General features: G+C 57.7%; 1 protein-coding gene across 2 annotated transcripts in view; it reads right to left on the bottom strand.

Annotated features, from left to right (window-relative positions):
* dctn2 (dynactin 2 (p50)) overlaps positions 1–21,061 on the bottom strand; it is a 118,452-nt gene that overhangs the window by 8,754 nt on the left and 88,637 nt on the right. For both annotated transcript variants that reach the window (XM_041180255.1, XM_041180256.1), the window contains 7 exons: positions 20,210–20,306; positions 19,051–19,112; positions 17,176–17,274; positions 8,686–8,846; positions 4,700–4,850; positions 3,208–3,273; positions 816–854 (listed from right to left, as the gene is read on the bottom strand). In XM_041180255.1, coding sequence (XP_041036189.1) covers positions 816–854; positions 3,208–3,273; positions 4,700–4,850; positions 8,686–8,846; positions 17,176–17,274; positions 19,051–19,112; positions 20,210–20,306 — 675 coding nt within the window. The remainder of the gene's footprint in view (positions 1–815; positions 855–3,207; positions 3,274–4,699; positions 4,851–8,685; positions 8,847–17,175; positions 17,275–19,050; positions 19,113–20,209; positions 20,307–21,061) is intronic.

Genomic DNA, 21,061 nt, shown 5'->3' with positions numbered 1-21,061 from the left:
TCCTCCTCGAGCCTGTTACACAGGAACAGGAGGAGGCCATTCAGCCCCTTGAGCCTGTTACACAGGAACAGGAGGAGGCCATTCAGCCCCTCTCCTCCTCGAGCCTGTTACACAGGAACAGGAGGAGGCCATTCTGCCCTTCGAGACTAGCTCCACAATTGGGTTAGGTCTTGGCTCATTTGTCCCTCAACACCTTCTGACACTCCTTGGCTCATTAACCCTCAAAGCTATATTACCTAGCAAAATTCTATCAACCTCACGTCAAAATTTCAATTGACCCCATCCCCGCCCCACCCCAAGCCTTGACAGCTTTTTTGGGGGGAGTTGATGGGGTGGGGGCAGAGAGGGACTGGTGGGGAGATAGTTCCACATTTCCAACACCACCCCCCACCTCCACCTCTGTGTGAGGAAGCACTTCCCAACATCACCCCCTGAACGACCTGTCTCCAATTTATAATGTACTGCACCCCCCCTCGTTCTGGACTCTTCCCCACCAACCACCGCCCCCTCACCCAACACCAGCCCCCCACCAAACCAGAGGAAAGAAACAGTCTCTCTCCATCAACCCTATCGAATCCTTTAATCATCTTAAACCACCCTCCCCCGCCGGCCCCCACCCCCCCAACTCGATCGGATCAACCCCTCAGCCTCCGATACGCGAGGGGAATACCAGCCCAGCCTGTGCTCGTGAATTAACCCTTTCAGCCCCAGAGGGTGGTGGGAGTGGGGCCGGGGGGTGGGGGGGGATGTCATTCTGGTGAAGCTGTGCTTGCCCCCCCACCCTCCGTCTGGTTGAGAATGGTGGCACTGCTTACCATCAGGCAGGAGCCCTGCAGTCCAACAGTCAGTGGGTTCTGTACGAAAGACAAGACGAGGGGTCAACACTCAAGAAACCGGGACGAGACGGGCGACAGGCCCCAAAGCGCATCGCCCACCGGTACGGACACACACACCATCCCCCCCCCCCCACCCCCCCACCCACCCACCGCCGCCGCGGACCCCTTGAAGCACAGTAAGAACGGTCACTCAGCAGCACGGGACTTGAATATCACGGAGAAGAGCGGCTACATTGTTGAAGCTGTTCACATCTTGCGCTCTTCAGGGCAAACGAGCCAGAGTGCCAAATCTCAAAGACTCTCACAACAATTTATACCGCAGGGGGGGGGGAAAAGGGTTGGCAAGTCGACTCTGATTGGCTGAGGAGAAAGCAATGGTGGGGGGGGTGGGGTGGTGATGGGGGGTGCTACAGGCTCTCTCGGGTAATTAAAAAGGGGCGTAAGGAGCGAACAGGTTCCTTTTGCTTGCAGAGGGCAGGTTTCGGCTTGGAACGTTTTCAGGCACCGAGGGAATCGAGTCGGAAGGTCAACCCCACCTTGTCGGGTGGGGGAAGCAGGCACGAGGATCGGAATGCTCTGCTCCTGCTCCCACTCCCATTCCAAGGGAGAGACGGAAGGTTATTATATTAAAGCAGTTTTTGTGCCAGGTTTGACATTTTAAACTCCCAGATGGCCAGTGACCGCCGCACTGTCGGAGGGTCAGTGCTGAGGGAGCGCCGCACTGTGGGAGGGTCAGTGCTGAGGGAGCGCCGCACTGTCGGAGGGTCAGTGCTGAGGGAGCGCCGCACTGTCGGAGGGTCAGTGCTGAGGGAGCGCCGCACTGTCGGAGGGTCAGTGCTGAGGGAGCGCCGCACTGTCGGAGGGTCAGTGCTGAGGGAGAGCCGCACTGTCGGAGGGTCAGTGCTGAGGGAGAGCCGCACTGTCGGAGGGTCAGTGCTGAGGGAGAGCCGCACTGTCGGAGGGTCAGTGCTGAGGGAGCGCCGCACTGTCGGAGGGTCAGTGCTGAGGGAGAGCCGCACTGTCGGAGGGTCAGTGCTGAGGGAGCGCCACACTGTCGGAGGGTCAGCGCTGAGGGAGTGCCGCACTGTCGGAGGGTCAGTACTGAGGGAGCGCCGCACTGTCGGAGGGTCAGTGCTGAGGGAGCACTGCCCTGTCGGAGGGTCAGTGCTGAGGGAGAGCCGCACTGTCAGAGGGTCAGTGCTGAGGGAGTGCCGCACTGTCGGAGGGTCAGTGCTGAGGGAGTGCCGCACTGTCGGGGGGTCAGTACTGAGGGAGTGCCGCACTGTCGGAAGGTCAGTGCTGAGGGAGCGCCGCCCTGTCGGAAGGTCAGTGCTGAGGGAGAGCCACACTGTCAGAGGGTCAGCGCTGAGGGAGCGCCGCACTGTCGGAGGGTCAGCGCTGAGGGAGCGCCGCACTGTCGGAGGGTCAGCGCTGAGGGAGCGCCGCACTGTCGGAGGGTCAGCGCTGAGGGAGCGCCGCACTGTGGGAGGGTCAGCGCTGAGGGAGCGCCGCACTGTCGGAGGGTCAGCGCTGAGGGAGAGCCGCACTGTCGGAGGGTCAGCACTGAGGGAGAGCCGCACTGTGGGAGGGTCAGTGCTGAGGGAGAGCCGCACTGTCGGAGGGTCAGCGCTGAGGGAAAGCCGCACTGTGGGAGGGTCAGTGCTGAGGGAGCGCCGCACTGTCGGAGGGTCAGTGCTGAGGGATCGCCGCACTGTCGGAGGGTCAGCGCTGAGGGAGAGCCGCACTGTCGGAGGGTCAGCGCTGAGGGAGCGCCGCCCTGTCGGAGGGTCAGCGCTGAGGGAGCGCCGCACTGTCGGAGGGTCAGTGCTGAGGGAGTGCCGCACTGTCGGAGGGTCAGTGCTGAGGGAGTGCCGCACTGTCGGGGGGTCAGTACTGAGGGAGTGCCGCACTGTCGGAAGGTCAGTGCTGAGGGAGCGCCGCCCTGTCGGAGGGTCAGCACTGAGGGAGCGCCGCCCTGTCGGAGGGTCAGTGCTGAGGGAGCGCCGCGCTGTCGGAGGGTCAGTGCTGAGGGAGTGCCGCACTGTCGGAGGGTCAGTGCTGAGGGAGTGCCGCACTGTCGGAGGGTCAGTGCTGAGGGAGTGCCGCACTGTCGGAGGGTCAGTGCTGAGGGAGTGCCGCTCTGTCGGAGGGTCAGTGCTGAGGGACACAGCACGTTGTCTGCCTTTTCTTTAATTGGAAAGGCCTCTATCAGGTCATCCCTCGGCTGCTCTCTTTCCAGGAGAGGAGGCCCAGCCTGTCAGTCTCCACAAGACGCAGTTGTCATTCAGAGAAACCTCCCCTGGCGAGATCCCCACCCCCACCACCACCACCCCCAGCCGTCCTGGCCAGCTGCCTCCAGCCCGGCCCCTACCTGTCTCTCAGAGTCCGTGCCCACGGCCGCCTCAAGATCCGCCAGTCGCTTCTCCAGCTCCGCTACCTGGCACGGGAAAACAGGCAGGGTTTAGGCCCCGTGACGCCCTGCTTTCCCCCGCGTGCTTGCCGGACAAGGTGGGATCCCCGCCGCAGGGCTGGTCGGTCGGTCGGCAGCGCAGCGAGCGCCTCCCCCTGGAGGAACGTGGGGCCTTCGGGAGACGGACGGGATGGACAGAGTGACCGGCCCGTCGTTCCCAGCGCCTCCTGACCGGCTGCCTGGGAAACAGCCAGGACTCGGAAGCAAAGGGGCAATGTGGTGCTAATGTCACCGGACAAGTGACTCAGAGGCCCAGGCGAAAGCTCTCGGGGGTGGGGGTTGCGGGGGTCGGGGGGGGAAGAGAGAGACACAGGTTCAAATCCCACCACGGCCGGCAGTGGAATTTAAATCCAGTTAATAAAATCGGGAATCGAGAGCCAGTCTCAGTCTCGGTGACCGTGACGACGATCATCGATTGTCTTAAAAACCCGTCTGGTTCACTAACGTCCCATTTCGGGGAGGGAAATCTGCCTAATTTACCCCGGTCTGGCCCTACACGTGACTCCAGACCGCCCCCCCCAAACACAGACACACACACACAGACACACACACACACACACAGACAACACAGACACACACACAAACACACACACACGCACACACAGACACAGACACAGACACAGACACAGACACAGACAGACACAGACAACACACAGACACACACAGACAGACAACACACAGACCACACACACACAGACACAGACCACACAGACACACACACAGACACACACACACAGACACACACACACAGACACACACACACAGACACACACACACAGACACACACAGACACACACACAGACACACACACAGACACACACACACACAGACACACACACACACAGACACACACACACAGACACACACACACAGACACACACACAGACACACACACACAGACACACACACAGACACACACACAGACACAGACACAGACACACACACACACACACAGACACACAGACACACACACACACAGACACACACACACAGACACACACACACAGACACACACACAGACACACACACAGACACACACACAGACACACAGACAGACACACACAGACAGACACACACAGACACACACAGACACACACAGACACAGACACACACACAGACACACACACAGACACACACACACACAGAACGACACACACCTACCCCCCTCCCAAACAGCCGGGCGAGACGCTCAGGTCAAGGGGACAAGCGGGGGGGGGTGGGGGTGGACGACAAATCTGGCCTCGCCCGCATCCCGCGAAAGATTTTCTTCCCCTACTCCCCCCACCACCCCCACCCCCACCCCCGCCACCTCCCACCCCCTCCCCCGACTTCCTCGCCATTGTGGGGGGGGGGGGGGGGGGGGGCGAGGAACAGCCTTCCCTCGCGCCCTCACCTTGGCGGCCTGGGTGAACCGTGTCTGTTCCGGCCGGTAGTACAGCTCGTAGGTGACCGCGTTGCTGTCCCCGGTCGTGTCGCGGCCCTTACCCGCCGACGAGGATGGCCCCTTCCCGCTCCTGGTGACGTCCAGCTGGGTCAGCAGGCGCCTGGCGTGCGGCGGAGAAGGAAAGGGGAGGAGGAGGTAGGTTATAGGTAAAGGAAAGGCGGGGAGGAGACAGAAAAACGTTACTGGCACCGTGTTCTCGAAACAGTCAATCGCGCGGGTACGGCGAGTCATTCCGAGGGGAGGGGGGGCGTGGGGTGGGGGGTAATGCAACACATTGGCCTTTATTGCAGGGTGGGGGTGGGAGGGGGGGGGGGCGGAGTATAAAATGGGGGAAGTCTCGCTACAATCCCCGGACAGGGATTTGGCGAGACTGCGCCCGTCCCCACTTTCGTAGGGAGGGACGTACTCCCATCGGAGGAGGTTCACTCGGCTGACTCCTGGGAGGTGGTGGGGGGGTGGGGGGGGGGTGGGGGGTGGTTTCTTTCGGCTGCCCGTCCTCCTTAATTGCAGCCCCCCCCCCACCCGCCCCCAACCTTTGAACTGAGAGTCTCGCTCGGCTGCTTGAGAGGGGCAGGTAAGAGTCAACCCCCCCATCGCTGTGTGTGTGGGGGTGGGTGGGTGGGTGGGGGGGAGCGGTCTGGAGTCACGTGTAGGGCCAGACCGGGGTAAGGAAGGCAGATTTACGCCGCCCCCCCCCCCCCCACCACCACCAAAGGGGACGTTAGCGAACCAGACGGGTCTTTAAGACAATCGATGATCATTGTCACAGTCACCCTGACTGAGACTCGCTCCCGATTCCAGATTGAATTTCAACTCCACCGGCGGCCGTGGGGGGATTTGAACTCGTGTCCTTCCCCCCACCCCCCCCCACCCCACCAGAGCGTTACCCTGGGCCTCTGGGTTACTAGCCCAGTGATGTTACCACTGCCCCACCGTCTCCCCACCTTGTCTCACGGGGAAAGGTTGAGCAGGTTGGGCCCTGGACCCCGTTGGGAGTTTAGAAGAACGAGAGGTGATCTTATTGAAACAGATCAGATTCTGAGAGGAGGGGGGTGGGGGGCTTGACAGGGTGGATGCTGAGAGGGTGTTCCCCACCCCCCCACCTCCTCGTGGGGGGAATCTAGAACGAGGGGGGAGGAGGAGGGAGGCACAGTTTCAGAATAAGGGGTCTCCCATTGAAGACGGAGACGAGGGGGAATTTCTTCCCCCAGAGGGTGGTCAGTCTGTGGAATTCTCTCCCCCCGCCCCCCCACCCAGAGAGCAGCGGAGGCCGGGTCCCTTAAGTATATTCAAGGCCGAGACAGACAGATTCTTAATCAGTCCGGGAACCGAGGGGTTATGGGGAAAAGGCAGGAAAGTGGAGCTGAGGGGTATCAGATCAGCCACGATCTCGTTGAATGGCGGAGCAGACTCGATGGGCCGAATGGCCAGCTTCGGCTCCTACGTCTTAGGGTCAAGGCTGAGTGAGACGGGTTTTTGATCGACAAGGGAGTCGAGGGCTATGGAGGACAGACAGGAAAGTGGGAGTCAAGGTCACAGTCAGATCAGCCGTGATCTTATTAAATGGGGGAGCGGGGTCGAGGGGCAGAATGGCCTCCTCCTGCACTTATGACTTTTTAAAATTCATTCCGGGGACGTGTGCATCGCTAGGCTGGGCCCAGCATTTATTGCCCATCCCTAATTGCCCCTTGAGAAGGTGGGGGGGTGAGCCGCCTTCTTGAACCGCTGCAGTCCCCGTGTGGTGTAGGTACACCCACGGCGCTGTTAGGGAGGGAGTTCCAGGATTTTGTCCCCAATGTGTGGTGTAGGTACACCCACGGCGCTGTTAGGGAGGGAGTTCCAGGATTTTGTCCGTGTGGTGTAGGTACACCCACGGCGCTGTTAGGGAGGGAGTTCCAGGATTTTGTCCCGTGTGGTGTAGGTACACCCACAGCGCTGTTAGGGAGGGAGTTCCAGGATTTTGTCCGTGTGGTGTAGGTACACCCACGGTGCTGTTAGGGAGGGAGTTCCAGGATTTTGTCCCCATGTGTGGTGTAGGTACACCCACGGCGCTGTTAGGGAGGGAGTTCCAGGATTTTGTCCGTGTGGTGTAGGTACACCCACGGCGCTGTTAGGGAGGGAGTTCCAGGATTTTGTCTGTGTGGTGTAGGTACACCCACAGCGCTATTAGGGAGGGAGTTCCAGGATTTTGTCCCGTGTAGTGTAGGTACACCCACAGCGCTGATAGGGAGGGAGTTCCAGGATTTTGTCTGTGTGGTGTAGGTACACCCACAGCGCTATTAGGGAGGGAGTTCCAGGATTTTGTCCCGTGTGGTGTCGGTACACCCATGGCGCTGTTAGGGAGGGAGTTCCAGGATTTTGTCCCGTGTGGTGTCGGTACACCCACGGCGCTGTTAGGGAGGGAGTTCCAGGATTTTGTCCCGTGTGGTGTCGGTACACCCACGGCGCTGTTAGGGAGGGAGTTCCAGGATTTTGTCCGTGTGGTGTAGGTACACCCACAGCGCTGTTAGGGAGAGAGTTCCAGGATTTTGTCCGTGTGGTGTAGGTACACCCACAGCGCTGTTAGGGAGGGAGTTCCAGGATTTTGTCCCGTGTGTGGTGTAGGTACACCCACGGCGCTGTTAGGGAGGGAGTTCCAGGATTTTGTACGTGTGGTGTAGGTACACCCACGGCGCTGTTAGGGAGGGAGTTCCAGGATTTTGTCCCGTGTGGTGTAGGTACACCCACGGCGCTGTTAGGGAGGGAGTTCCAGGATTTTGTCCCGTGTGGTGTAGGTACACCCACAGTGCTGTTAGGGAGGGAGTTCCAGGATTTTGTCCCGTGTGGTGTAGGTACACCCACAGTGCTGTTAGTGAGGGAGTTCCAGGATTTTGACCCAGCGACAGTGAAGGAATGGCCGATATATTCCCAAGTCGGGATGGTGAGTGGCTGGGAGGGGAACTTGCAGGTGGTGGTGTTCCCCATGTGTCTGCTGCCCTCGTTCTACTAGATGGTAGAGGTGGTGGGTTTGGGCGGCGCTGTCGAAGGAGCCCTTGGCGAGTTGCTGCAGTGCATCTTGTAGATAGTACACACACTGCTGCCCCTGTGCGTCGGTGGTGGTGGTGGAGGGAGTGAATGTTTGTGGATGGGGTGTCCCATCGAGCGGGGGCTGCTTTGTCCTGTACGGTGTCGGGCTTCTCGAGTGTTGTGGGAGCCGCACTCATCCAGGCGAGTGGGGAGTGTCCCATCACACTCCTGACTTGTGCCTTGTAGATGGTGGATAGGCTTTGTTGGGGGATTCAGGAGGTGAGTGACTCTCCGCAGGATTCCCAGTCTCCTAACCCGGGTCCCCAGAGCATTTCCCTGGGTCTCTGGATTACCCGTCCAGCGACAGTACAGCTACGCCATCGCCTCCCTACAATCAGGGCAGTGCCGGGGAGACAGACAGATATTGGAGATCAACAGGAGAGGGAAGCAGAGAAGGAAATGGATGACGGATGCAATTGATCAATGCGGAATGCTTCAAGGCACACGGGACAGACAGAGTCGGAGAGGGGAGTGACACTGTAAGAACATAAGAAATGGGAGGAGGAGCAGGCCATTCGGCCCTTCCTTCGAGCCCGCCGCCCCCCCCCATTCAATGGCTGATCTCCTGCTTCGACACCACCTCCCTGCACTATCCACGTACCACCGCACCCCCGCCCCCCCCACTTGACGTTTTTAAACGCGGAGAAATCTAATCACCGCCACAGTCCCGGATATACTCGTCAACGGGGCATCCACCGGGGTAGAGAATTCCAAAGACTCATCGGCGCCCCCCTCGATCCGGAACGTCCGAGCCCTGAACCTGAGACTGTGAACCCTGGTTCTAGGCGCAACCCCCAATCCGCCACCAGACGGCCACCAAGCACACCCTCCCCGCCCCCGCCCCGAACCCTCATCCACTCCCCACATACTTGGCTAGCGCCCCCTCGGGGTCTGTCAGGTCGATGGTGGCGTCAGGGCCCAGCACCTTCTCCAGCTGCAGGGTCACCAGGTGCTGCTTGAGGCTGGCCACCTGGTTGGCCAAGGCAACTGGGGTCAGCTTCTCCTCTGCCGCGGAATCCTTCATCGAGTTCTGTGGAGCAAAAGGGAAGGGGGGAAAACGGGTCAGGGAGCGGAGTCTGATAACCCCCTCCAGCCCTGTAAAATTTATCACCTCGTTCATCGAGTTAACTATCCCTCCGCAATTCTCCAACAAGGGAGAATCCAACCATCGTCCCCCCTTGACGTTCAATGGCATCACCATCGCTGAATACCCCCCCCAACTATCAACATCCTGGGGGTTACCATTGACCAGAAACTGAACTGGGACCAGCCATATAAACACTGTGGCTACAAGAGCAGGTCAGAGGCTGGGAATCCTGCGGAGAGTCACTCACCTCCTGACTCCCCCCCTCACCAAAGCCTGTACACCATCTACAAGGCACAAGTCAGGAGTGGGATGGGACACTCCCCACTTGCCTGGATGAGTGCGGCTCCCACAACACTCGAGAAGCTCGACACCGTCCAGGACAAAGCAGCCCCCGCTCGATGGGGCACCCCATTCACAAACATTCACTCCCTCCACCACCACCACCACCGACGCACAGGGGCAGCACTGTGTGTACCATCTACAAGACGGTTGAAGAGGGGATGCCAGAATTGGAGGAGTGCACAGATCACAGAGAGGTTACAGAGATAGGGAGGGTTGTAGGGACTGGAGGAGGTTACAGAGATAGGGAGGGGTGTAGGAACTGGAGGAGGTTACAGAGATAGGGAGGGTTGTAGGGACTGGAGGAGGTTACAGAGATAGGGACGGGTGTAGGGACTGGAGAGGGTTACAGAGATAGGGAGAGTCGTAGGGGCTGGAGGAGGTTACAGAGATAGGGAGGGTTGTAGGGGGCTGGAGGAGGTTACAGAGATAGGGAGGGCTGTAAGGGCTGGAGGAGGTTACAGAGATAGGGAGGGCTGTAAGGGCTGGAGGAGGCTACAGAGAAAAGGAGGGTTGTAGGGGCTGGAGGAGGTTACAGAGATAGGGAGGGTTGTAGGGACTGGAGGAGGTTACAGAGATAGCGAGGGTTGTAGGGGCTGGAGGAGGTTACAGAGATAGGGAGGGGTGTAGGGGACTGGAGGAGTTTACAGAGATGGGGAGGGTTGTAGGGGGCTGGAGGAGGTTAAAGAGATAGGGAGGGGTGTAGGGGCTGGAGGAGGTTACAGAGATAGGGAGGGGTGTAGGGGCTGGAGGAGGTTACAGAGATAGGGAGGGGTGTAGGGGCTGGAGGAGGTTATAGAGATAGGGAGGGGTGTAGGGGCTGGAGGAGTTTACAGAGATATGGTTGTAGGGACTGGAGGAGGTTACAGAGATAGGGAGAGGTGTAAGGGACTGGAGGAGGTGACAGAGATAGGGAGGGTTGTAGGGACTGGAGGAGGTTACAGAGATAGGGAGGGTTTTAGGGGCTGGAGGAGGTTACAGAGATAGGGAGGGTTTTAGGGGCTGGAGGAGGTTACAGAGATAGGGAGGGTTTTAGGGGCTAGAGGAGGTTACAGAGATAGGGAGGGGTGTAGGGGCTGGAGGAGGTTACAGAGATAGGGAGGGTTGTAGGGGCTGGAGGGGGTTACAGAGATAGGGAGGGGTGTAGGGGCTGGAGGAGGTTACAGAGATAGGAATGGGTGTAGGGGCTGGAGGAGGTTACAGAGATAGAGAGGGTTGTAGGGGAAGGAGGGGGTTACAGAGATAGGGAGGGGTGTAGGGGCTGGAGGAGGTTACAGAGATAGGGAAAGGTGTAGGGGCTGGAGGAGGTTACAGAGATAGGGACGAGTGTAGGGGCTGGAGGAGGTTACAGAGATAGGGACGAGTGTAGGGGCTGGAAGAGGTTAGAGAGATAGGGAGGGGTGTAGGGGCTGGAGGAGGTTACAGATAGGGAGGGGTGTAGGGGTTGGAGGAGGTTACAGAGACAGGGAGGGGTGTAGGGGCTGGAGGAGGTTACAGAGATAGGGAGGCGTGTAGGAGGCTGGAGGAGGTTACAGAGATAGGGAGTGGTGTAGAGGCTGGAGGAGATTACAGAGATAGGGAGGGGTGTAGGGGTTGGAGGAGGTTACAGAGATAGGGAGGGGTGTAGGGGGCTGGAGGAGGTTACAGAGATAGGGAGGGGTGTAGGGGCTGGAGGAGGTTACAGAGATAGGGAGGGGTGTAGGGGGCTGGAGGAGATTACAGAGATAGGGATGGTTGTAGGGGGCTGGAGGAGATTACAGAGATAGGGAGGGTTGTAGGGGGCTGGAGGAGGTTACAGAGATAGGGAGGGTTAAAGGGGGCTGGAGGAGGTTACAGAGATAGGGAGTGGTGTAGAGGCTGGAGGAGGTTGCAGAGATAGGGAGGGGTGTAGGGGGTGGAGAAGGTTACAGAGATAGGAAGGGTTATAGGGGGCTGGAGGAGATTACAGAGATAGGGAGGGGTGTAGGGGGCTGGAGGAGGTTACAGAGATAGGGAGGGGTGTAGGGGGCTGGAGGAGGTTACAGAGATATGGAGGGTTGTAGGGGGCTGGAGGAGGTTACAGAGATAGGGAGGGGTGTAGGGTCTGGAGGAGGTTACAGAGATAGGGAGGGGTGTAGGGGCTGGAGGAGGTTACAGAGATAGGGAGGGTTGTAGGGGGCTGGAGGAGATTACAGAGATAGGGAGGGGTGTAGGGGCTGGAGGAGGTTACAGAGATAGGGAGGGGTGTAGGGGCTGGAGGAGGTTACAGAGATAGGGAGGGGTGTAGGGGCTGGAGGAGTTTACAGAGATAGGGAGGGGTGTAGGGACTGGAGGAGGTTACAGAGATAGGGAGAGGTGTAGGAGCTGGAGGAGGTTACAGAGATAGGGAGGGTTATAGGGGCTGGAGGAGGTTACAGAGATAGGGAGGGATGTAGGAGCTGGAGGAGGTTACAGAGATAGGGAGAGGTGTAGGAGCTGGAGGAGGTTACAGAGATAGGGAGAGGTGTAGGAGCTGGAGGAGGTTACAGAGATAGGGAGAGGTGTAGGAGCTGGAGGAGGTTACAGAGATAAAGAGGGTTGTAGGGGCTGGAGGAGGTTACAGAGGTAGCGAGTGTTGTCGGGACTGGAGGAGGTTACAGAGATAGGGAGAGTTGTAGGGGGCTGGAGGAGGTTACAGAGATAGGGAGAGGTGTAAGGGACTGGAGGAGGTGACAGAGATAGGGAGGGTTGTAGGGACTGGAGGAGGTTACAGAGATAGGGAGGGTTGTAGAGGATGGAGGGGGTTTACAGAGATAGGGAGGGGTGTAGGGGCTGGATGAGGTTACAGAGATAGGGAGAGGTGTCGGGGACTGGAGGAGGTTACAGAGATAGGGAGGGGTGTAGGGGCTGGAGGAGGTTACAGAGATAGGGAGGGGTGTAGGGGACTGGAGGAGGTTACAGAGATAGCGAGGGTTGTAGGGGCTGGAGGAGGTTACAGAGATAGGGAGGGGTGTAGGGGCTGGAGGAGGTTACAGACATAGGGAGGGGTGTAGGGGCTGGAGGAGGTTACGGAGATAGGGAGGGTTGTAGGGGCTGGAGGAGGTTACAGAGATAGCGAGTGTTGTAGGGGCTGGAGGAGGTTACAGAGATAGGGAGGGTTGTAGGGGCTGGAGGAGGTTACAGAGATAGAGAGGGGTGTAGGGGCTGGAGGAGGTTACAGAGATAGGGAGAGGTGTAGGGGCTGGAGGAGGTTACAGAGATAGGGACGAGTGAAGGGTCCGGAGGAGGTTACAGAGATAGGGAGGGGTGTAGGGGCTGGAGGAGGTTACAGAGATAGGGAGGGTTGTAGGGGGCTGGAGGAGATTACAGAGATAGGGAGGGGTTTAGGGGCTGGAGGAGGTTACAGAGATAGGGAGGGGTGTAGGGGCTGGAGGAGGTTACAGAGATAGGGAGGGGTGTAGGGACTGGAGGAGTTTACAGAAATAGGGTTGTAGGGACTGGAGGAGGTTACAGAGATAGGGAGAGGTGTAGGAGCTGGAGGAGGTTACAGAGATAGGGAGAGGTGTAGGAGCTGGAGGAGGTTACAGAGATAGGGAGGGTTATAGGGGCTGGAGGAGGTTACAGAGATAGGGAGGGATGTAGGAGCTGGAGGAGGTTACAGAGATAGGGAGAGGTGTAGGAGCTGGAGGAGGTTACAGAGATAGGGAGAGGTGTAGGAGCTGGAGGAGGTTACAGAGATAAAGAGGGTTGTAGGGGCTGGAGGAGGTTACAGAGGTAGCGAGTGTTGTCGGGACTGGAGGAGGTTACAGAGATAGGGAGAGTTGTAGGGGGCTGGAGGAGGTTACAGAGATAGGGAGAGGTGTAAGGGACTGGAGGAGGTGACAGAGATAGGGAGGGTTGTAGGGACTGGAGGAGGTTACAGAGATAGGGAGTGTTTTAGGGGCTGGAGGAGGTTACAGAGATAGGGAGGGTTGTAGAGGCTGGAGGGGGTTTACAGTGATAGGGAGGGGTGTAGGGGCTGGATGAGGTTACAGAGATAGGGAGAGGTGTCGGGGACTGGAGGAGGTTACAGAGATAGGGAGGGGTGTAGGGGCTGGAGGAGGTTACAGAGATAGGGAGGGGTGTAGGGGACTGGAGGAGGTTACAGAGATAGCGAGGGTTGTAGGGGCTGGAGGAGGTTACAGAGATAGGGAGGGGTGTAGGGGCTGGAGGAGGTTACAGACATAGGGAGGGGTGTAGGGGCTGGAGGAGGTTAGGAGATGGGGAGGGTTGTAGGGGCTGGAGGAGGTTACAGAGATAGCGAGTGTTGTAGGGGCTGGAGGAGGTTACAGAGATAGGGAGGGGTGTAGGGGCTGGAGGAGGTTACAGAGATAGGGAGAGGTGTAGGGGCTGGAGGAGGTTACAGAGATAGGGACGAGTGTAGGGGCTGGAGGAGGTTACAGAGATAGGGAGGAGTGTAGGGGCTGGAAGAGGTTACAGAGATAGGGAGGGGTGTAGAGGCTGCAGGAGGTTACAGAGATAGGGAGGCGTGTAGGGGCTGGAGGAGGTTACAGAGATAGGGAGGGGTGTAGGGGTTGGAGGAGGTTACAGAGATAGGGAGGGGTGTAGGGGCTGGAGGAGGTTACAGAGATAGGGAGGCGTGTAGGGGGCTGGAGGAGGTTACAGAGATAGGGAGTGGTGTAGAGGCTGGAGGAGATTACAGAGATAGGGAGGGGTGTAGGGGTTGGAGGAGGTTACAGAGATAGGGAGGGGTGTAAGGGCTGGAGGAGGTTACAGAGATAGGGAGGGGTGTAGGGGCTGCAGAAGGTTACAGAGATAGGGAGGGTTGTAGGGGGCTGGAGTAGATTACAGAGATAGGGAGGGTTGTAGGGGGCTGGAGGAGGTTATAGAGATAGGGAGGGTTGTAGGGGGCTGGAGGAGGTTACAGAGATAGGGAGGGTTGTAGGGGGCTGGAGGAGATTACAGAGTTAGGGAGGGTTGTAGGGGGCTGGAGGAGGTTACAGAGATAGAGAGGGGTGTAGGGGGCTGGAGGAGGTTGCAGAGATAGGGAGGGGTGTAGGGGGTGGAGAAGGTTACAGAGATAGGGAGGGTTGTAGGGGGCTGGAGGAGATTACAGAGATAGGGAGGGGTGTAGGGGCTGGAGGAGGTTACAGAGATAGGGAGGGGTGTAAGGGGCTGGAGGAGGTTACAGAGATATGGAGGGTTGTAGGGGGCTGGAGGAGGTTACAGATATAGGGAGGGGTGTAGTGTCTGGAAGAGGTTACAGAGATAGGGAGGGGTGTAGGGGCTGGAGGAGGTTACAGAGATAGGGAGGGTTGTAGGGGTTGGAGGAGGTTACAGAGATAGGGAGGGTTGTAGGGGGCTGGAGGAGATTACAGAGATAGGGAGGGGTGTAGGGGCTGGAGGAGGTTACAGAGATAGGGAGGGTTGTAGGGGCTGGAGGAGGTTACAGAGATAGGGAGGGGTGTAGGGGCTGGAGCAGGTTACAGAGATAGGGAGGGGTGTAGGGGCTGGAGGAGTTTACAGAGATAGGGAGAGGTGTAGGAGCTGGAGGCGGTTACAGAGATAGGGAGGGTTATAGGGGCTGGAGGAGGTTACAGAGATAGGGAGGGATGTAGGAGCTGGAGGAGGTTACAGAGATAGGGAGAGGTGTAGGAGCTGGAGGAGGTTACAGAGATAGAGAGGGTTGTAGGGGCTGGAGGAGGTTACAGAGGTAGCGAGTGTTGTCGGGACTGGAGGAGGTTACAGAGATAGGGAGATTTGTAGGGGGCTGGAGGAGGTTACAGAGATAGGGAGATGTGTAAGGGACTGGAGGAGGTGTCAGAGATAGGGAGGGTTGTAGGGGGCCGGAGGAGGTTACAGAGATAGGGAGAGGTGTAAGGGACTGGAGGAGGTGTCAGAGATAGGGAGGGTTGTAGGGACTGGAGGAGGTTACAGAGATAGGGAGGGTTTTAGGGGCTGGAGGAGGTTACAGAGATAGGGAGGGTTTTAGGGACTTTAGGAGGTTACAGAGATAGGGAGGGTTTTAGGGGCTAGAGGAGGTTACAGAGATAGGGAGGGGTGTAGGGGCTGGAGGAGGTTACAGAGATAGGGAGGATTGTAGAGGCTGGAGGGGGTTTACAGAGATAGGGAGGGGTGTAGGGGCTGGATGAGGTTACAGAGATAGGGAGAGGTGTAGGGGACTGGAGGAGGTTACAGAGATAGGGAGGGGTGTAGGGGCTGGAGGAGGTTACAGAGATAGGGAGGGGTGTAGGGGACTGGAGGAGGTTACAGAGATAGCGAGGGTTGTAGGGGCTGGAGGAGGTTACAGAGATAGGGAGGGGTGTAGGGGCTGGAGGAGGTTACAGACATAGGGAGGGGTGTAGGGGCTGGAGGAGGTTACCGAGATAGGGAGGGTTGTAGGGGCTGGAGGAGGTTACAGAGATAGCGAGTGTTGTAGGGGCTGGAGGAGGTTACAGAGATAGGGAGCGTTGTAGGGGCTGGAGGAGGTTACAGAGATAGAGAGGGTTGTAGGGGGCTGGAGGAGGTTACAGAGATAGGGAGAGGTGTAAGGGACTGGAGGAGGTTACAGAGATAGGGAGAGGTGTAGGGGCTGGAGGAGGTTACAGAGATAGGGAGCGTTGTAGGGGCTGGAGGAGGTTACAGAGATAGAGAGGGTTGTAGGGGGCTGGAGGAGGTTACAGAGATAGGGAGAGGTGTAAGGGACTGGAGGAGGTTACAGAGATAGGGAGAGGTGTAGGGGCTGGAGGAGGTTACAGAGATAGGGAGGGTTGTAGGGGCTGGAGGAGGTTACAGAGATAGGGAGCGTTGTAGGGGCTGGAGGAGGTTACAGAGATAGAGAGGGTTGTAGGGGGCTGGAGGAGGTTACAGAGATAGGGAGAGGTGTAAGGGACTGGAGGAGGTTACAGAGATAGGGAGGGTTGTAGGGGCTGGAGGAGGTTACAGAGATAGGGAGAGGTGTAGGGGCTGGAGGAGGTTACAGAGATAGGGACCAGTGTAGGGGCTGGAGGAGGTTACAGAGGTAGGGACGAGTGTAGGGGCTGGAAGAGGTTACAGAGATAGGGAGGGGTGTCGGGGCTGGAGGAGGTTACAGAGATAGGGAGGGGTGTAGGGGCTGGAGGAGGTTACAGAGATAGGGAGGGGTGTAGGGGCTGGAGGAGGTTACAGAGATAGGGAGGGGTGTAGGGGCTGCAGAAGGTTACAGAGATAGGGAGGGTTGTAGGGGGCTGGAGGAGGTTACAGAGATAGGGACCAGTGTAGGGGCTGGAGGAGGTTACAGAGATAGGGAGGGGTGTAGGGGCTGGAGGAGGTTACAGAGATAGGGAGGGGTGTAGGGGGCTGGAGGAGGTTACAGAGGTAGGGAGTGGTGTAGTGGCTGGAGGAGGTTGCAGAGATAGGGAGGGGTGTAGGGGGTGGAGAAGGTTACAGAGATAGGGAGGGTTGTAGGGGGCTGGAGGAGATTACAGAGATAGGGAGGTGTGTAGGGGGCTGGAGGAGGTTACAGAGATAGGGAGGGGTGTAGGGGGCTGGAGGAGGTTACAGAGATATGGAGGGTTGTAGGGGGCTGGAGGAGGTTACAGAGATAGGGAGGGGTGTAGGGTCTGGAGGAGGTTACAGGGATAGGGAGGGGTGTAGGGGCTGGAGGAGGTTACAGAGATAGGGAGGGGTGTAGGGGTTGGAGGAGGTTACAGAGATAGGGAGGGTTGTAGGGGCTGGAGGAGGTTACGGAGATAGGGAGGGTTGTAGGGGCTGGAGGAGGTTACAGAGATAGGGAGGGGTGTAGGTGGCTGGAGGGGGTTGCAGAGGTAGGGAGGGAGCGAGGTAACATGGCAAGCATTGAAAACAAGGACGGGTGGCAGTTTGAACCTCCAGGGCTGGTAGCCAGTGTGGATCAGACTCCAGGAGCTGGGGCCGAGAGAGAGATTGCATCTCCTACGCGTTCGCTGGCGCAAACCACAAGAGCGGCCGCTCTCACCTTGATGTGTTCCACCTCCTCGGAGAGCTCCTTCATTTCGTGCAGCAGGCGCTGGTACTTCTGCTGTGGACTCTCCTTGACGCCACTGCCTTCAGCCAGCTGAGTGGGGTAGGGGGGGGGTGGGGGGAAACAAAGCAGCCAGCGGAAACGTTACACACAAGGGAGATTTAACAGAGTCGCTCAAAACAACAAGGACCGATAGGGAGGGAGGGACTGTTTCCAGTGGTGGGAGGGTCGCTAACCAGAGGGACACGGATTGAAGGGAATCGGGAACAGAACCTCTTGTGGAGTGACGTCTGTTTGCAGGCGCAAGGGTCCCAGATATTCCTCCCTCCCTCCCTCCTTCTCCCTCCCTCTCCCTTCTTCCCCAACCTCCCTCCCAACTTTTATCAGCTGTTGTCAACGTTTCTTCACCTTCCAGCAACCTGCTGGAAGGAGAGATGTGGGGTGACTGAGCGGGATCAACTCCACAACGAGGGAACAGAACGAGCAGGACACGTACTGTAAATAATAAATTCTGCAAAAGCACTCGAAATAAAGGGATCATCTTTCACAACAAATAAATCAGAGGAACCCTCAATCCTTTTACTAAATGCTCGCTCGGCCCCGAGCTGGAGTACCCTGTCCCCAATCCCAGGCCCCTCGCTCTCGGCAGGATGTCGAGGGTCTCGGAGAGGGTGCGGAGGGAGATTACCAGAACGGGACCCCTGGGGGGGAGGATGAGGGGACTTCAGTTCACGTGGAGGGACTGGAGAAGCTGGGATTGTTCTCCTTGGAGCAGAGAAGGTTAAGGGAGGGGGAGGGAGATTGAATCGAGGCGTTCAAAATCACGAAGGGGGAGGGGGTTTGGGTAGAGTAGAGAGGGAGAGACTGTTTCCCAGTGGTGGGAGGGTCGGTAACCAGAGGGGGACACAGATTGAAGAGAATCGGTAACAGAACCAGAGGGTGGGGGGTGGGGGGGGGGGAGATTAGGAGAATTATTTTTTATAAACACAGCGATTTGTGGTGATCTGGAAGACGCTGCCTGAAAGGGCGGTGGAAGCAGATTCAATAGGAACTTTCCAAAGGGAGGGGGGGAAATCGGATAAATACTCGAAGGGGGAAAATTCTGCAGGGAGATGGGGGGAGCCTTGGGGGGAGGGCGGAGAAGGGGGAAGAGCAGTGGTGGGTGGTGGGAAGAGTGGGGACTAATTGGATAGATCTTTCAAAGAGCTAGCACAGGCCTGACAGGCAGAGTGGCCTGCAGTGGGCTATTGTGATTTCTTGCGGCGAAGGCCCCCCACCCCCCGCCCCCTCCATGAAATGAAGCTTATCGGGTTGGAAACCCAGCAGTTTTGAAGGAAGAGTTTGCAGCAGCAGCAGCTGCACAGACGGAATGAAGTCCCAGGTTTGTTAACGCCGGCGTGCGTGGAGCCTGGCCGTGTCGCGGCCCAGAGCACCGAGACCTCGAACTCGAACCTCGGTCCGACCCTCACTAGCACCGCCAGCTCGCCGACAGAGGACGGAAACCCGTCGGTTTGTGGAGGGCGCCAGGGGGAGGCACTGCTTCTCCACCTCTGATGCCTACTCGCCTCGGGAGCGTGACGTTGGTGGCGTTAAATCGAGAACGGCCGATTGGGGGGGTGGGGGGGGTGGGTGCGAGACAGTCGGGATGGAGAGAGCGGGTGCAGGGCCCTCGTTCCCCACGGGCACACAGGATACAGGCTGGAAACACCCAACGCATCCCCCGGCTACTTCACTTGACAGGAGACGAGCCGGACGCGAAAATACCACAATTTCTCAGGGAGAACAGTGCCAGAGCTCCTGAGCGGGGTGGGGGGTGGCGGGGAGGGGGTTGTTAAACGTTAACACTGTTAGTCACAGGGGCATACTCACAATCTCGTAATCTCCTGACTCGTAACCAGTCCTCCTGGCCTTGCTTATTCGATCCGAGAAATCTGGAGAAGTGCAAGGGATTAACGTTTAATGAAGGCGTGTCTAGGTTACTGATGTTTCCGATACAAACCCGGGACAGCGCACGCATAACGTGTGTGGCGGTGAGAGCGAGGCAGGCAAGAGGCAGATAGACACGCATATAGACTAACAGAGAGATAGAGAGAGAGACAGGCACATGCCCACACATAAAAACAAAGAGCTAGAGACACACACACACACACACACACACACACACACACACACACACACACACACACACACACACACAGAAACAGAGAAAGAAAGAGACACAGGCAGGCACACAAAAACAAAGAGATAACAGACACAAACACACACAGAAACAGACAGAGAAAGAAAGAGACACAGGCACACAAAAACAGACAAAGAGCTAGAGACACCGACGTATACACACAACACACACACACAAACAGACAGAGAAAGAAAGAGACACAGGCAGGCACACAAAAACAAAGGGATAGAGACACAAACACACACAGAAACAGACAGAGAAAGAAAGAGACACAGACAGGCACACAAAAACAGACAAAGAGCTAGAGACACAAACGTATACACACAACACACACACAGAAACAGACTGAAAGAAAGAGAGACAGACAGGCACACAAAAACAGACAAAGAGATATAGACACACACACACACACACACACAGAAACAGACAAAGAAAGAGGGACAGACAGGTACACAAAAACAGACAAAGAGATATAGACACACACACACACACACACACACACACACGCACACACACAGAGAAACAGACAGAGAAAGAGATATAGGCACACACACACACACACACACACACACACACACACACACAAACACAGAAACAGACACACAAACACAGGAAGAAAGAGAGACAGACAGGCAAAGATATAGACACACACACACACAGGCACATGGGGTGGTGGGTCAATGGGGCTCAGTGTGACTGAGGATGCAGGCAGCAGCGGCCGGACTGGCACTGCGACTGTGGGGGACAGGTGGACATTAAGCCGAACTCACTCTGCAACAACTGTACAGCAGACACAGTGGCGGGGAATGTGAGGGGGTGGGGACAGACTGGCACCTCCTGTAAGCTCACCAATGTCCTTGGTGCTAACTCGCTTGTCCTTAAACTTGTCGTAAGAAGCGTTGGGATTCACGACGATGCGCTCTACACTGTCGCTGTTCAGTTCCTCCTGCAAAGAGACAGGGAAAAATCAATCAATCAACCAATCCATCAATCCAGGATCCTGTCACCTCCCCTCCCGCCCCCTCGTGTGCTGACGCTTGCTTCTGGCAGCACCCCCAAATGTCCGTTACTTCCTAGGCGACCTTCAACTGGAGCTGGAAGGGGCTATTCGACTATGAGAGGCCTCACAGCCGAGCGACATCCCCATCCTGTGTTCGAGTGACGCCGTCAAGATGGCAAGCTGGGGTGACAGTAACAGGCTCGGGAGGGAGACTGATTGTCGGGGGGGGGGGGGGTGTTGGGTGGGCGGAGTAGAGCAGAGGAAGGACCAAGAATGCTCTCAGACATTCAGCCCAACATAGGAGGAGGCCATTCAGCCCCTCCTCTCCCCCCCCCCCCCCACCCGGTATCATCCACGTGTCCACGTGCGCTGTGTTTAAAAATGGCAGCAGGGTCACCGAGGGGATACAAAGCCTGTCGACATTCGGCTCGATATTCGACTACAATCTGCGGACCGAAACACGAAGCAGATCTGGGCTGGCGCTGCCCGGACTCCGGCCTGTTCACTCGGATTCCCGGTCTCAGCACTCCTCAAGAACAGCCAGGAGGGGCTGGGCAGGCGCCATCGCTCTGCCCAATCGCAGCAGAACCCCCCCTTTACCCATTCCCCCCCACCACCCCCACCCCACCTCCCACCCACCGGACCGGCAGCTGCGCTCCGTCAAGTCAGAGTGGGAGTGCACTCTGCCACTCGCTCCCTCC

The sequence above is a fragment of the Carcharodon carcharias genome, chromosome X (genome assembly GCF_017639515.1).
Source record: "Carcharodon carcharias isolate sCarCar2 chromosome X, sCarCar2.pri, whole genome shotgun sequence".
NCBI classification, from domain to species: Eukaryota; Metazoa; Chordata; class Chondrichthyes; order Lamniformes; family Lamnidae; genus Carcharodon; species Carcharodon carcharias.
The sequence above is the reverse complement of the archived record's forward strand: the minus strand, read 5'-3'. Positions and strand labels throughout refer to the sequence as shown.